General features: G+C 41.0%; 1 protein-coding gene across 4 annotated transcripts in view; it reads right to left on the minus strand.

Moving 5' to 3' along the window:
- The window catches only part of chd7 (chromodomain helicase DNA binding protein 7), a 274019-nt gene that overhangs the window by 121597 nt on the left and 135283 nt on the right, over positions 1-17139 (minus strand). For all 4 annotated transcript variants that reach the window (XM_048529010.2, XM_048529007.2, XM_048529008.2 and 1 more), the window contains exon 5: positions 3236-3355. In XM_048529010.2, the coding sequence (XP_048384967.1) occupies positions 3236-3355 (120 nt within the window). The remainder of the gene's footprint in view (positions 1-3235; positions 3356-17139) is intronic.

A 17139-nucleotide genomic window follows, 5' to 3' on the forward strand; every position in this document is an offset into this window, starting at 1 on the left:
GCTTGATGGCCCCTCCATAAGAGTCACAGGATATAAAAGGGCTGCCTGCAAAGTACAGTTAAAACCACATTTGGATCAGCCACGATCTTACATAATGGCATGCTTGGTGGGGAGCTGAATGCATTTCTCTTGCTAATTTGCATTTGTGGAGTGGTCTATCCCAACTCAGTAACTTATAAACAACCTTCCTGCTTACTGCTCCTGCAGTTATTCACTGGCCTCTTTGTAGGCTCCATGCAACTGTTGTCTGGATGCATTTGAAATGGTTAGTCTGGACAGGTGGGAATGTCTTAATGGAATCCTCATGATATTACCAATACTATTAATACATTCACAGTCTTATAAATAGGATTTACATCAATATCCTGGAGTACACCCTTAAAGAGTGCCAACCCAGAATACCGGCAGAGATTTCTTGAATTTGCCTTTAATGAATTGCCATTTAGTTGCTTCCCATGTCTTCTCCCTTTCCCTCCCACACTACGACATTTTCCTTGCCTTTGGCTACAACGCAGTTCAATCAACAGGCTGCATTCACCACTGGTAAATGTAAAACATGGCAAACATTCCTCTTCTCATCCAGACATGACCACCTGAAAAATATTCATAACTTGGTTGGCAGCACTGCACATCTCATCCTCAGTGACGGTTACTCTTTTCATTTTCTTGCTATCTATCAGCTTTCACACTAATATCCAATACTTCACACCAGCATTGCCTTACTAGCCACAAGCTGGATAGTTCCTCCACAAACCTGAGCTCTGAACTGCTTCTTTCCTCACCAAATCTCTTTCCACTTCATTGTTATTCTAATCTCCAACTTGGCCAGCAACCATCCAATCAGTGACACCAGCTGGGTTCACCAGTAAGAATGGGGGTGGTGGCGGCGGGGGGGTGGAAAGAGACGGATAAAAAGTGAGCCAGAAGGAGAAAAAGCAAGGTAGTAAGAGAAAGAACTAGAATAACAACAGTTACGATGAGAAATTGCAATACGGACATGATACTAGAGGATACATGCTCGGACTTATCGCAACCATTGCCACAGAGCATCCACTTACTTTAGACATTACCCTCAACTCCTATGTCATAATTTTTGAAAGAATTTTGACACAACATTCCACTCCAAAATGCATGACTATTCTAAGCTCCACATGTAAATACACATTCAAATCGTCAGCCTGGATACAGCATGTATGTATTCTCCACATCACTAAACATCGGATGCAATGAGAATGACAGCCATTTAGAATAGCGAAACTCAGTTACAAAAAGATTTTCTCTTCACAGTTTCAGGTGCTGGCCACTATGAATGGTCATTCATCTGAATCAACCAGTAAGTATCAATCAGGTAATTACAGTTTTTGATACTGAAAAGGATAGAAAAGTGATAAAATCAGGGAAAATAATGGACTAAATGCAATCTAATTAAAATATTTCATACTTGCTTGTCTAAGAATATAGGAACAGGAGCTAGCCATTCAGGTGTCATGGTTGATCAATTATTTCAACATCTATTACTCTCACTAACCCCATAATCCTTTATGCAATTAATATTCAAAAATTAATCAACTCTATTTCAAATGCGCTCAAGACCTGAGCTGCCAAAAAACTTCTGACTGAAAAAATTCCAAAGCCTCCAAAGTTGGCTCTTATTTCAAAGGAGTTGGAGCATAAGAGCAGGGAAGTTTAAATGCACCAGTACAAGGTGCTGGTGAGACCGCATCTGGAGTATTGTGAGCAGTTTTGGGTCCCTTATTTAAGGAAAGGCGGCACTTTATTGGAGGCAGTTCAGGAGAAGTTTCAAATAGGATGACCCTGGTGTGGAAGGATTGTCTTATGAGCAAAGGCTAAACAGGTTGGGATTCTACTCATTAGAATTTAGAAGAATGACAGCTCATCTCAATGAAATATAGAGGATTGTTAAAGGGCTTGAGAGGGTAGTGTAAATGCTGAGAGGATGTCTTCCCTCACAGGCGAGTCGAGGACCAGATGACGTATGTTCAGAATGACGGGACACCAATTCAAGACTGAGGTGAGGATGAATTTCTTCTCTCAGACGGTTGAGTGTCTTTGGAACTTGACAGCTCTGAGGGCAGAGATCATGTGTATTTTTTAAGGCTGGATAGATAGATTCCTTTCGGTCAGGGACTTGACTGTTACAGGAAAAGGGCAGGAGAGTGGACGTGAGGAATGTTGGATCAGCCATGAATCTGTTGAATGGCATGGCTGGCTTGAGCGGCTGAATGGCCGACTCCTGTTCCAATTTCTTATGGGCTTCACTGCCCTCAAATTTGGAAAATTCTCAACTGGGGAAATGTCTTACCTGCATCTATCCTGTCTATCTTTTCAAATATTTTGCACTTTTCAAAGGAATTCTATGAATGTTTAAGTACAAATAGAGGCTATCTGGCCCATCAAGACTGCACCACTTCACTGAACAGTATCCCAGCTGGAAACCCTCCCCGCCTCTATCCCCGTAACCCCAGATGGGGTTTAATACCCCATGGCTAATCCACCTAACTTAGACATTCTTCGACACTGAGGCAATTTTTTTCAGCATGCCCAATCCATCTATCCTGCACATTTTTGGACTGGTATTTCTCTAGAATAACCTAATTACTCATAGTAATTTCCTTCAACAGTCATTCTACCAAGTTACCTGGATCTTTGGTTCTGGGAGATTTCTGGTAACTTCCTTACAGGAAAAGAGTCAAAATTATTGTTTTGCTTGCTCCCATTTCCCTATTTCCTGCTATAAATTGTCCTGAATCTGCTTTTTAAAAGACCTATATTCATCCTAGCCACATTTCCTTTTTATAAACTTGCTCATTTTTGGATTTAAACTCGTGCTCAAAGTCCAAAGAGCAATTTTACTACTGGTGATTGTAAAATAATCATTTTCCTGCAGTACAGAGCCAGTTATTACATGTGAATTCATGTTTTAGATGACGTTAATAGGTATTGAGCACCATTTAACCAACTTTGGATAAGTGCGACATAAAATGCTCAGTCTATTGTCCATCTTTATAAATGTTGTAAACAAAATTAATATTTAAAGTTAAAATGCAAACCGTTTTTAAAAACTTGATTAATATGCATAAAACTGTTCATGCATTATTTCACACAAAAAAATTGTCTTTTTACTACATTTATATAGCACTTAAATACAAAGCATAAAATTGCCCAACTCATCAAAATGATCTAGATTGTTCAGTCATTGACTTGTGACCAATACCTGTTCAGACTGTGAAGTGCTTAATGGTGAATCCTTTCCTGCATCGTCATCATCAGATATTTTAAATTCTAGGTCCTCTGTGTACCTCTTTCTTTTTACTTGTCGGCTAGAGCGGCGTTTCTGAAAATTAGAATGGAACTGGTTAACTGAAACCTAGTTTATAATATATTCTACAACATTAGCAACATTTGGCTGTTGACTTCTAGTTTTCACTTATTGCAATGTAGCAATTCAAATTAATAATATTAAAACATACAAACAAATCTGTTCTGTGAAAAATCACGTGCTTAAGGTACTAATGATGGATCTGACTTTAACCTACTTTTTGTATTAGGTAGTTACAGAAAAGCTACAATGCTGATTATATTCAATATAAAAGTAGCTTAATATCAACTCTCAAATCTTTCAAACTGGTCTCATCTCAGGTTGCTGGGAGTCTGATGAAAGAGCAGCAAATGCTGGAAATATTGACAACATCTGGCAGTAAGACTGTAGAGAGAAACATAATTAACATTTCAGTTTGCCAGTGAAAAGGTTATCAACTGGCAACATTTACTCTGTTTCTCTCTTCACAGGTGGTGTTCGACCTGCTTGTACTTACAGCATTGCTTACTGGATTACATATGGAAAAAACTTCTTGCCGGTTAATGTGAGTAAGGTTGAATGCTATTAACAAACTTTGAATGAATAAATCTAGGAGGGAATGAGAAGGAACATTTTTACTCAAAAAGTAATTTGAACTCACTATAACAAGGCTGAGAACCACAGCCTAGATTCATTTAATGGAAAATGTAGATCAACGTGAGCTTGAAAGAAATAGATGGCTCTATTGATAGGATATGGCAAGAGAGGGGGAGGGAACTCGAGTGGAGCATAAACACCCATTGAGTTTCAGTAATGCAAATTCAACATAACTAAGTCTTTCAAGGTGACGCCTACTGCCTTGATATACTCTGAAGGATTCACTTGATTCCAGCTGTCTCTTCCTGACATATGCCTCCCTTTTTTTGGCCAGAGCCTCAATTTCTCTAGTCTTTCAGCATTCCCTACACCTACCAGCCTTGCCCTTCACACTGACAAAAACATACTGCCTCTGAACTCGTGTTCTCATTTTCTCATTTGTCCATTTCAGCCTTCACCAACCAACTTTTGAAAGTTCCTGTCAAACATTATCAAAATTGGCCTTACTTTAATTTAGGACTCTAACTTCTTGATCAGTTCTATTCTTTTCCATCTCTATTTTAAAACTATTAAAATTATGATCAATTACCCCAAAAGTTCTCCCACAATGACACCTCAGTTACTTGCTCTGCCTTATTTCCCAACAGAAGATCAGGTATTGCTCCTTCTCTAGGAGGTAGAAGAAAGCTTTCTTGAATGCACTTCAATTCCTGCCCACCCAAGCCCTTAACACTATGGTAGTCCCAGTTCAGGTCTGGAAAGTTAAAATCCCCAATCATTAAAGCATTATTCTTCTTACAGATATCAGAGATCTCCTTACATATTTGCTTCTCAATTTCCTGCTGACTACTGGGGGCGGCCTATAATACAATCCCAACAAGGTGATCATCCCTTTCTTATTTCTCAGTTCCAATCACATTCAATATAAATGTAGCTTAAGTAGAGTGAAACTGTAGAGTGAAACATAATTAACATTGGACTATCTCCAAGGAATATCATCCCCAAGTACAGCCATAATGCTATCCCTAACCAAACCACACTACAGTGATTGAAAATGCCCTCGACTGTCTCCAGCATTTCCCGCAACTCATCCCTCACACTCCCTATCCACAATAATAACCAAAACAGAATCTCCTTCATCCTCACGTAGCACCCCACCAACCTCCGACATTTCCGTCATCTGCAATCTGACCCCACGACCAAAGACATTTTTGCCTCCCCACCCGTGTGCGCTTTCTGGAGGGGTCGCTCTCTCCATGACTCCCTTGTCCGCTTCACACTCCCCTCCAGCCCCACCACCCCCGGCACATTTCCCTGCAACCGAAGCAAGTGCTACACCTGCCCCCTATACCTCTCCCCTCACCTCCATCCCAGGCCCTGAGAAGACTTTCCACAAACAGATGTTCAACTGCACATCTGCTAACGTGATATACTACATCCGCTGTTCCCGTTGTGGCCTCCTCTACATCAGGGAAACCAAGCGGAGCCTTGGGGACCACCTTACGTAACTCCCACGATCAGTTCGCAACAAACAACTACACCTCCCAGTCGCAAACCATTTAATGTGAGACAGGCTCTCTCTCCAGTGGCTGCTGCCTTTCTTGGGGCAGATAGTTCCATCAGGCCTGCTCCCAGGTCTTATTACTGGGTTTAAATAGTTGATTCCTCCAATCTCTTTATATGACTTCTGCTTCTTCTCAATAGGCCTCCAGAAAGATGTTGAAATTTAACGGTCAATGGATCCACCTCCAATCAAACTTTTCTCACTCTACATCTTCCTGTTGCCCTGATCTCAGATTTGTTTCTGAAGGAGCAGCAAGAGAGAGAAAACTTTGCTTGTAGGAGCCTGAGCAGCAAACATGGGGGAGACTAAATGAATGACTGGGAGGAAGTGCTTATTCATTGTGACTTTTCCCATGATCACTATTCTTCCAAAAAAAATTTACATTATCTTCCTGCTCTCAATATACACCTGCACCTACTGTTTGTGATGAAATCCTACACACAAGGCTGACTGTACTTGCATTTATTGCGCCTGTTTTTTTTTGGCAGCTTGGTTTAATTTGAACTCGGCCCTTAAGCATTTAAGCCAAGTGAATGGATTAGGATAGAGATACTAGGAACAACTGATGCTGCAGTTGGGGATAAAATAGTGTGGAGATGGAGGAACACAGCAGGCAAAGCAGCATCAGAAAGGCAGGAAAGCTGATCTTTCAGGTTGAGTCCTGCCCCGAAACGTTAGCTTTTCTGCTCCTCTGATGCTGTCTTGCCTGCTGGATTCCTCCAGCTCCATGCTGTGGTATCAGTGGATTAGGACAGCTTTAGCTTGTGTCAGGGATGTCCACAATAACCCACATCCTGAAAGTCAGCTTGAGAATAGATGCTACTTGGCTGAACTTTCTACTAGTTTCTGGAGAATGGCGTGTCCTTTTCATCAATGAGTAAAGAATATCCATGGAAGGGGATTTTTGAAACAAACAGAAAATGCTAGAGAAACTCAGCAGGTCAGGCTGCATCTGCAGAGAGAAATATGTTAACATTGAGACTGGTATATGACTTCTTCAGAATTGAATTATTTCTGTTGGGTTAAAGCATTAATAAGGGGATTTTTCCGTACAGTATAAGTTACTTTGGAATACTAATTTTTTAAAAATATAGTAACAGTCTCAAAACTTGAAATCTTGAGCCCTGGGAATACAAATGATCGATCACTAGAGGGGATTGTTCCAAACTATTCTCTCAATTTATCACATACTTTTCCTACCAGACAGCTTAATGTCATACATTGTTTCGCCCCCCTCCCCGGCCCCCACCCCCAACCAAAATCATTACTGGAAAAACACACTTTTAAAACTTGGCTTCATTCTTGACTGCTAAAGTAACTGTTGTATTGGGAAAGTCAGACACTTTAATGGAAAGGGCACAAGTATTAGATATCCTCAGAGCAGAATGATGCTGTACATTGGAACACCCAAAGCCTTGTTACATACATTTGGTAATCACATAATAATTATTATACGAGTTTAAAAACATAGCCCCTTCAAGTGCATGTATAACACTGAAGATCTATTGAAAGGTTAACGAGGTTGCGCACCAAATTACAACATAAATCATATGTTTCTCTATCTCTATTTCCACTCTGCAAGGCAAAAAACAATGGATAATAGAAAAGCATTGGTTCACCCTGTAATTACGCACAGTTCGAAGGGTGATGCGGGAGAAATGGGTTTTGATTTATAGCACACTGCTTGGTGTAGCCTTCACCCAAGCTGCAGTGGGAGTAGGGGACTAGCAAATTATACAGCTGGGGCTGCAGAGAGCTCTGACAGCTAGAATTTTTATGGTGATAGGGTGGTCCACCTGATGGGATATTTGCAAAGTTAGACAGGACAAGACAATATTACATGGTAATCATATGGATAATGGTAACTAGGAGTGTGACAGCAAGGGGGAGGGTGTTAAAAGTTAACTGACTAGTATACAAGGTCAGCAAAACTATAAAAAGGCTCTTTAACTGAATATGTGCAACATAATTGATAGCACAAACAGAATGAAATAAGAATATGACAGCTAGTAGAGATATAGCGGCAAGGTGAAAATGCTGCTAGAGAATATCCAAAGATATTTGATACTTCATTAGTATATACAAAAAGTTTAAATTGATGGGTTCTGTTAAAAAAGGATGAGATCAGCCAAGAGTGTGAAATGATCTTGGTTCAAAACATCAAAACATAGAATCGATTTCGATGGAACTGATAATGAAGGTGGGATGAAGACGTGGGTTTCCACATCACAGTTACAGAGGATAGAGATTTTTTGACTTTGGTTTAATTTATTATTGTTGCATGTACCCAGGCCCATTGAAAAGTTTTATTTTGCACGCGGTACAGGCAGACCATACCATACAAAGTGCATAAGGATAATAGAACAAAGTGAGGAATACAATGTTATGGCTGCAGAGAAGGTGCACAGAGTGATCTACATTGCATTTAAAATTTGAGAGGTCAGTTCAGAAGTCTAATAACAGCAGGGAAGAAGTTGTTCTTGAATCTTTTGGTACAAGTGCTTAAGCTTTTATTTCTTCTGCTTGATGGAAAATATCGAAGAGTTTATAATTGGGGTGGGAGGGGTCTTTGATAATGTTGGCTGCCTTTCCAATTCAAATTGCATAGATGGACTCAATGGATGGAAAGTTGTCTTGTGTAATGGACTGGGCTGTGTTTACAACTCTTGTGCAATTCTGGGAAGAGCCATACCAAGCTGCGACTCGTAGGATAGAACGGAATGCTTGCAAGGAAGATACTGCAGTAATTATGAGTGACTTTAATTGTCATGTCAGTTGGGCATGTGAAAATGGCAAAGGTATCCTGGAGGTTGAGTTCATGGCATGTATTCAGGATAGTTTCTTTGAAAAGTTTATTTCTGGTACCTACCAGGGAATCTATCAGTAGAGAAGCAGTGACAGTTGGCTGACGATAATTAACAAAAATAATTAACAAAAAATATATCCTATCGAGAATGAAATATCCTACTAGAAGGATAAAGTATTCAGTGCTAGCTTTAAAAAAAAGTGAAGGGTGCATCAAATTTAAATAGAAAAAACAGCAAACACCATTAAGACTAGTAGTCAGGCTGAAGATCAGGAAAGTTTTAGAAACTAGAGACAGATACCAAAATGGCAGCAACTAGAGGGGTCAAGGTAAATTACATGAAATATAAAAGCAGACAATAAAAGCTCCGGCAAAATTAAAGGGGGAAAAGGATATCTAAAATAAACATTGGTCCCTGGGGAATTAATAATGGGGAAATTAAACACACTTTTGTTATTTTCCTCACAGTAGATTAGGCAAAAAGCATCAAAAGGATCCTTGAAAAAGCCGTGTGCAAATGGGAGTGAGGAACACAAAATAATCACTGTTAGACAGAAAAAGGAAAATAAATGAAACAAAGAGTGAAAATGGTTAAAAAGATGCCTGTATTTGATGGCTTGTGCCTGAGGATCGAAACAGAAGGAACACAGATATCAGATACATTTTACAACCTTTACAATTAAGATTCCTTAATTTCTTAAATTCTGGAAAGGCACCAGCAGATTGCAAAGCAAGAAATAGGACACCCTTACTCAACCCAGGAAGATGGAAAGCAGGAAACTGTGGGTCATTTTGTCTCAAGTTTGTCACTGAGATATTTCAAAAAAGGTGGTTGCAGGATATTTAGAAAATCCTAATACTGTCAAGCAGAACCAACATACATTTACCAAAAGAAAAATGTTTGGACAAATTTCTTAGCTTTTTTTTGAAAATGTAACAGCAGGGTGGATGAAGTAGCAATAGACATAGCAGATTTAGATTTCCAGAATTCATTCCACAGGATAACTACCTAAAAGATTATTGGAGAAGTGAAGAATTTAGGTGCGTTGGGTGATACATTAGCATGGATAGTAGACTGGTTAGCTAACGGGAAGCCGAGATTACAAATAACTGTCACTTTAGGGATGACAAACAATAACTAAAAGTGCCTCTGCTATCAGGCTGTTGCCTAAACTGTTTATGATCTACATGAATGACTTGAATGAAAGTGTAGCCAAATTTGTCAGATATATGTGCAGAAAGGAAAGCAATTTATAAGGAATATACCAACAGGTACCTCTAAAGGGATAGAGGTAGGTTAGACAATTGGACAAAAAGCAGACAGGTGAAGGATCTGGGAAAATACAGCCCTCTGGAAGGAAAACAGAAAGGCACATTAATCTTTAAGTGGACTGAGACAATCATATACTTCTGGGGAGCTTTGTATATGGATCACCAAAAGGTGACATGCAGACATGGCAAATAACTTGTTGCCAGGAGGATGGAATCTAAAAATAGAGAAGATTGCAACAAATGTATAAAGCATTAATGACATTGCACTATGCAGTTTTGGTCACCTTCTGTGGGAGGGACCTAACCTAGATGCAATCAGTTCAGAGACAGGAAATAATGCTCAGTACGAACATGAGGGAATTCTTATTAGGAAAGGTGAAGTAGCTTGGGTCTGTGCTCTTCCCAGTTTAGGTCACCTTTTTGAAATATGAAAGATTTAGAAGAGGGCCAGGCAGGACATTTGTTGAATGAATGTTTCCTCTCTTGGGCAATCTAGAACAAAGGTAAAGGCACATAGGTTCAAAATTAGTGGTGTCCCATATGTGTTGGAGACAAGGAAGAATTTTATCTACTGGAGGTAATTAATTTTTAGAATTCTCTTCTACAGTCAGCAGTGAAGGCTATGTAATTGCACACATTAAAAGCCAAGTTAAGGACACATTTTGAATGTCAATGGAGTCAAGCAGGCAAGTGAAGTTAAGGCCATAATCAAACCAGCTTTGACATACAAAGCAGGTAAAGGGGACCGAATAACATTCTCTCATTTCTATTTCTCACATTGTTATGTATAAGACGCAAGTCAGAATTTTGACAGAATGTTCTCCACTGACCTGGGTAAGTGCAACTCTTATGCCACTTGAAGCTAATCATCATTCAGGACAAGTTCATGTGAATGACTCCTAACAGCTATTGTAAGCATTCACTCTCACAATCACTGACTAACGAGATTTGTCGTGTGCACCATCCTCAAGGTGCAGTGCAGAAACTCATCTAGGCTTTCTCAACTGCACCTCGCAAACCCACAATCTCAGGAACTTAAAACAAGTGCAGTAAATGCATTGGGTCATCACTTCCCAATCCCCTTTCCCAGTCACATTATCTCCTGACCTGGATGAATATTCCAAATCCTTTCATTCTTGCTCAGTCAAAATCTTGAAACTAGCCACCCAACAGTATTATGGGAGCAACTTCACCACAGTTGGAAGAAAATGGCTCATCACCCATTTCCAATGGACAACTAGGAATGGATAATAAATGCTGGCTGTGCAAGCAATACCCACGTTCCAAGGACGAATACTTTCAAAAAGTTCAATTTATAGAGTGCAAGTAGGCTCGTTGAAGAAAATGAACCAGGTATGCAATCTGTGAATTGTAGTTTGTCACTCAAGCTACGCATAAACAATATGGGGTAAAACACTCTGTTAGAAGCCGAGTAGGAAACAAAGACATTATATTTTGTTTATGCAATGTTCTATGCACTTTCCCTGCCCATAGTTAAGGGCAAGGATCTGGCAAAAACACAAAAGGCAGGTTACTAATAGAATACCATCAAATCAATAGGTAGAACATGGGGAAGTCATTCAGCTCATTGTTTGTATGGCAGATCCCTGCCAAACCTCAGCTAGACCCACTCTCCTGCCACTTCCCCACAGCCTTACAAGTGTTTTAAAGGTTTTGGCGTTTTTTCCAAATGATTGTACAATTGCCTTTGGAAAGCCACGATCAAATCTGCCCCCCACAACACTCCAGATGCTAACCATATACTGTGTAAAAAGGTTTTTCCTATGTCACCACAGGTTTCTTTATCCTGCACCAAATTGGAACAGCTGTTCTGTCATTCCTGACCCTTATAGTTTTGAGCACTTTTAACAAATGTCCACTCACCATTCTCTTCTCTAAGACCACTGCTTTTCCAAGCTATCTACATAACTGAAGTCCCAGAACAGCCGCCCTCAATTTTTTTTGCACACTCCCTGACACTCTCCCAAATTAGGCTTTTTTAACCTCTACCCGAAGATAGGGCATTACAAAGTTAAATCAGTATCTTGTGAGGCTGTACCAATGATTTGACAATTTGAACAGGTGGGCATCTGATGGTAATAAGATAAACATTGAACACTGGAAATATGAACTAAGCTGTATCTGGAAACATATGAAAAAGGATGTGGAGATGCCAGTGTTGGACTGGGGTGGACAAGGTCAGAAGTCACATGACACCAGGTTACAGTCCAACAGGTTTATTTGAAAACACAAGCTTTCATAACACTGCTCCTTTGACAGGTGGGGTCTGCCTGACGAAGGAGGCAGTACTTTGGAAGCTTGTGGCTATAAAAAAAAGAGACCAGGGTTTGTGAAACTGTCAAATAGGCCACTCTTCCACAGGAACTGAACAAAAGGTGGGGTTGGATTGTGGAAAAGGAAGAGACATAATATGAAACAGAGGTTTGGAAAAACTACAAAGATGGTGGAAATTGTCAAAACAATGAATATCATAATACATAGCAAATGCTAGAACTAGCTAACAGCCTCACCTTCTTCATAGAAGAATTCTAATTGCAGGTCATCTCCCAATCTGTTCAAAAGCATCCATATCTACAATAGCAACCCACCTCTTGCTAATATTTCCAGTACTTCCTACTGGTTAGGCAATACCATCCACAATATTGCCTCTTTATGCTTCATAAATGATAACTTGTAAGAAAGTAGCATTAAACTCAAACAACAGAGTCTCAAATTCTAGTTAAGAGATTGTTCCAAAAAAAAGTTCAAGATCACAATCCACATAGGCAACGATCTCCAAACAGCTGTTAGATATGTAAACTTCAATGTCATAGAATCAATACCAAAGTTGGTATGTCTTTCCAGAGTTTAAAATTTCTGCTGACATGTATTCAACTCACATGAAAAATAATGGATTGGTTGTTTGATTCTCATATTGCCCTCTTGTAATAACACTGCACTAATACGGATGTAGTGGGCATCAACAGACAGGTTAACTGGCTAAGCATAATTTGGTGATGCTAAAACTACGCAGTATTCATTACAGCTTTCAAGTTGTCAAAAGGCACAGTGACATTTTATTTTTGTTTATTTACATTTCTTGCCATTCTTTCAACAAATTCGTCAAGAGTCACTGCAATGTCCACTGATGCCAATATAATGTAACCACACTCACTTTGTTTCACACATGGGAAATTACAAGATAACTCTTACCACTTGGCCTTTTCCAACAATTTGGCCCCAATAAGTCACTTTTGCTCTGGCAAATTCACTTTTATCACCAAATGGCTCTAAGTAATTGATTTAATAATACGCTCAAATGTGTTGGAAAGCGATGGAAAGAGATAGATTTATACCGCAGGGCAAGAGTTATAGCTGGGGGAAATGTACCTGTCAGGCAGGGAGGAAATGGTCGAGCGAGGCAACCGTGGTTTAGTAAAGAAGTGAATCTCTTGTCAAGAGGAAGAAGGGGTCTTATGTAAAGATGAGGCGTGAAGGCACAGTTAGGGCGCTTGAGAGTTACATGTTAGCCAGGAAGGACCTAAAGAGAGAGCTAAGAGGAGTCAAGAGGGGACATGAGAAGTCTTTGGCAGGTAGGATCAAGAAAAACCCTAAAGTTTTCTATAGGTAAGTCAGGAATAAAAGAATGACTAGAGTAAGGTTAGGGCCAGTCAAGGACAGTAGTGGGAAGTTGTGCATGGAGTCCGAAGAGATAGCAGAGGCACTAAATGAATATTTTTCGTCAATATTCACATGAAAAACAGTGTTGTTGAGGAGAATACTGAAATACAGGCGATTAGACTAGACAGGATTGAAGTTCATAAGTAAGAGATGTTAGTAATTCTAGAAAGTGTGAAAATAGACAAGTCCCCTGGGCTGGATGGGATTTATCCTAGAATTCTCTGGGAAGCTAGGGAGGACATTGCAGAGCCTTTGGCTTTGATCTTTATGTCGTCATTGACTACAAGAATAGTGCCAGAAGACTGCAGGATAGCAAATGTTGCCCCCTTGTTCAAGAAGGGGAGCAGAGACAATCCTGGTAATTATAGACCAGTAAGCCTTACTTCGGTTGTGGGCAAAGGGTTGGAAAGGATTATAAGAGACAGGATTTACAATCATCTAGAAAGGAATAATTTAATTAGTGATAGTCAACATGGTTTTGTGAAGGATAGGTCGTGCCTCACAAACCTTATTGAGTTCTTTGAGATGGTGACCAAACAGGTGGATGAGGGTAAAGTGGTTGATGTGGTGTATATAAATTTCAGTAAAGCGTTCAATATGGTTCCCCACGGTAGGCTATTGCAGAAAATACGGAGGCATGGGATTGAGGGTGATTCAGCAGTTTGGATCAGAAATTGGCCAGCTGCGAGACGACAAGGGGTGGTGGTTGATGGGAAATGTTCATCCTGGAGTTCAGTTACTACTGGTGTACCGCAAGGATCTGTTTTGGGGCCACTGCTGTTTGCCATTTTTATAAATGATCTGGATGAGGGCGCAGAAGGATGGGTTACTAAATTTGCGTATGACACTAAAGTCAGTGAAGTTGTGGATAGTGCGGAAGGATGTTGCAGTTTACAGAGGGACATAAATAAGCTGCAGAGCTGGGCCGAGAGGTGGCCAGAGTTTAATGCAGAAAAGTGTGAGGTGATTCACTTTGGACGGAGTAACAGGAATACAGAGCACTGGGCTAATGGTAAGATTCTTGGTAGTGTGGATGAGAGAGATATCTTGGTGTCCATGTGCATAGATCCTTGAAAATTGCCACCCAAGTTGATAGAGTTGTTAGGACGGCGTACGGTGTGTTAGGTTTTATTGGCAGAGGGATTGAGTTTTGGAGCCGTGAGGTCATGTTGCAGCTGTAAAAACTCTGGTGTGGCCGCACTTGTAGTATTGCATACAATTCTGATCGCCGCATTATAGGAAGGATGTGGAAGCATTGGAAAGGGTGCAGAGGAGATATTCCAGGATGTTGCCTAGAATGGAGGGAAGGTCTTATGTGGAAAGGCTGAGGGACTTGGGGCTGTATTCGTTAGAAGGCGGCTAAGACGTAACTTAATAGAGACATGCAAGATGATCAGAGGATTAGATAGGGTAGACAGTGAGAGCCTTTTCCTCGGATGGTAATGGCTAGCATGAGGGGGACAGAGCTTTAAATTGAGGGGGTGATAGATACAGGACAGACGTCAAGGTAGGTTCTTTACTCAGAGTAGTAAGGGTGTGGAATGCCCTGCCTGCAACAGTAGTAGATTTGCCAACTTTAAGGGCATTTAAGCAGTCATTGGATAAACATATGGACGATAATGGAATAGTGTAGGTTTGATGGACTTCAGATTGGTTGCGCCAACCTGTGAAACAGAGGGCAGAAGGGCCTGTACTGTGCTGTAATGTTCTATGTTCTTTATTCGTTTGGAAATCTAGAGTAGAAGGAGTGGAAACTAGGGCACTTGCATGCTCCTTTTGTAGGATGTGGGAGGTAAGGGTCACTACTGCTGTCCCTTCTGACTTCACCTGCGAGAAGTGCACCCAACTCCAGCTCCACACAGACCAAGTCAGGGAGCTGGAGCTGGATGAACTCCGGATCATTTGGGAGGCTGACGGGGTGATAGAGAGGAGTTATAAGGAAGTGGTCACACCCAGGGTACAGGACAAAGGTAACTGTCAGGAGGGGGAAAGGGAATAGGCAGACAGCGCAGGGATCCCCTGTGCCATTCCCCTCAATTAATAAATATACCGCTTTGGATACTGTTGTGGGGATCGAACTACTAGGGGAAAACCATAGTGGCCACGTCTCTGGCACTAAGCTTGGCTCTGCGGTTCAAGGGAAGGGGGAGAATAGGAGAGCAATAGTGATAGGAGATTCACTGGTTAGGGGAAAAGACAGGAGATTCTGTGGTACTGAGTGAGACTCCCAGATGGTATGTTGCCTCCCAGGTGCCAGGGTCAGGGATGTCTCGGATCAAGCCTTCAGGCTGCCTCTTTTTTTGGCGGGGGGGGGGGGGGGGTGGTGGTGGTGGTGAGGAGAAGAGTGGCCAGAAGTTGTGGTAAACATCGGTACCAATGACATAGCGAGAAAGCGGGATGAGGATCTGAAAAGTGATTATAGGGAATTAGGATGGAAGCTGAAAGCCAGGGTGAGTCGAGTAGTAATCCCAGGATTACTACCGGTGTCACGGGCTAGTGAGGGTAGAAACAGAGAGCGAGCACGCAGCTGAAGGCCTGGTGTAAGAGGGAGGGCTTCAGGTTTGTGGGGCTTTGGGATAACTTTTGGGGATGGAAGACGAGTTGCACCTGAACTGGTGGGGCTCCAATATCCTGAGCAGGAAGTTTGCTAGAGCTCTTTTGGGAGGGTTTAACTCGTTTGGCAGGGGAATGGGAACCAGAGCTATGGGTCAGAGGATGGAGTAGCCAGTGTACAGACAGAGCAAGCAGAGAATCTATGAGGAAGGACAAGCAGTTAATAGGGCAATGTGGCAGTCGCTGCAACAGGTGAAGGTATGTCTACTTCAATGTAAGAAGTGTCAGGAATAAGGGTGACCAACTCAGAGCATGGATTAGTACGTGGAACTATGATGTTATGGCCATTACAGAGACTTGGATAACACGGGGGCAGGAATGGTTGTTGGATGGCGCAACATTGAGGGCCGAAGGGCCTGTACTGTGTTGTAATGTTCTACGTTCTGTTTTGTAAATGTTTCTCCCCGGTTTGGCTGAACACAATCAAGTTATCTGTATAGGCTACACAATTGCATAATCTTTCAATTATCTCTGACTAATCACTGAAAAGTTGCCAACATTAAAGGGGAAGCAATGGCCTAACGGTATTATTATTGGACTGTTAGTCCAGAGACCCAGATAACACCCTGGGGATCTAGGTTCGAATTCCATCATGACATATGGTGGAATTGGAATTCAATAATAATCTGGAATTAAGAATCTAACGATGATCATGAATCCATTGTCAATTGTCAGGAAAAACCCATCTGTTTCAAAAATGTCCTTTAGGGAAGGAACCTGCCATGCTTACCAGTCTGGTCTACGTATGACTCCAGAGCCACAACATGGTTGACTCTGGGCCACAAATGCTGCCTGACCAGGAATGCCTTCACCCAGTGAATGAATAATATAAAAAAAGTTTCATTTTGAACAGCATGATTCCATATTAATAAAGTCCACTTGTGGTTAAAACACTAATTTTGGTTGCATCAATGAAGCTTACGACTCTCCTTTTTCAACCAGTTTTTGTAAAAAATTGTACTTGCCTAATCCTCTCAACGTAATTCCCCAATCGTGGAATTGGATATGAACTCACTTGTTACTTTGACGACTTTGTGATATTCTGCGATCCATCTAGCTTCATTACCATCAAAATGGGTGGGTTCCATTTACATTGACTCAGTTCAATAATGTCAAGGTCCATGATGAATTGCATCTCCTTCCTCATTTCGTCTGACTTTTCTGGGTTGAGTACATGTGGATGTTTGTTCTATGGGTGGCACATCTCCTACTTTAATATCATACCTTATACCTGGCCTATTTATGCAAACTGATCTGAGTCTACAACAGCTTTCTGGGTGATTGCAT

This window comes from Stegostoma tigrinum, chromosome 5 (assembly GCF_030684315.1).
Source record: "Stegostoma tigrinum isolate sSteTig4 chromosome 5, sSteTig4.hap1, whole genome shotgun sequence".
NCBI classification, from domain to species: domain Eukaryota; kingdom Metazoa; phylum Chordata; class Chondrichthyes; order Orectolobiformes; family Stegostomatidae; genus Stegostoma; species Stegostoma tigrinum.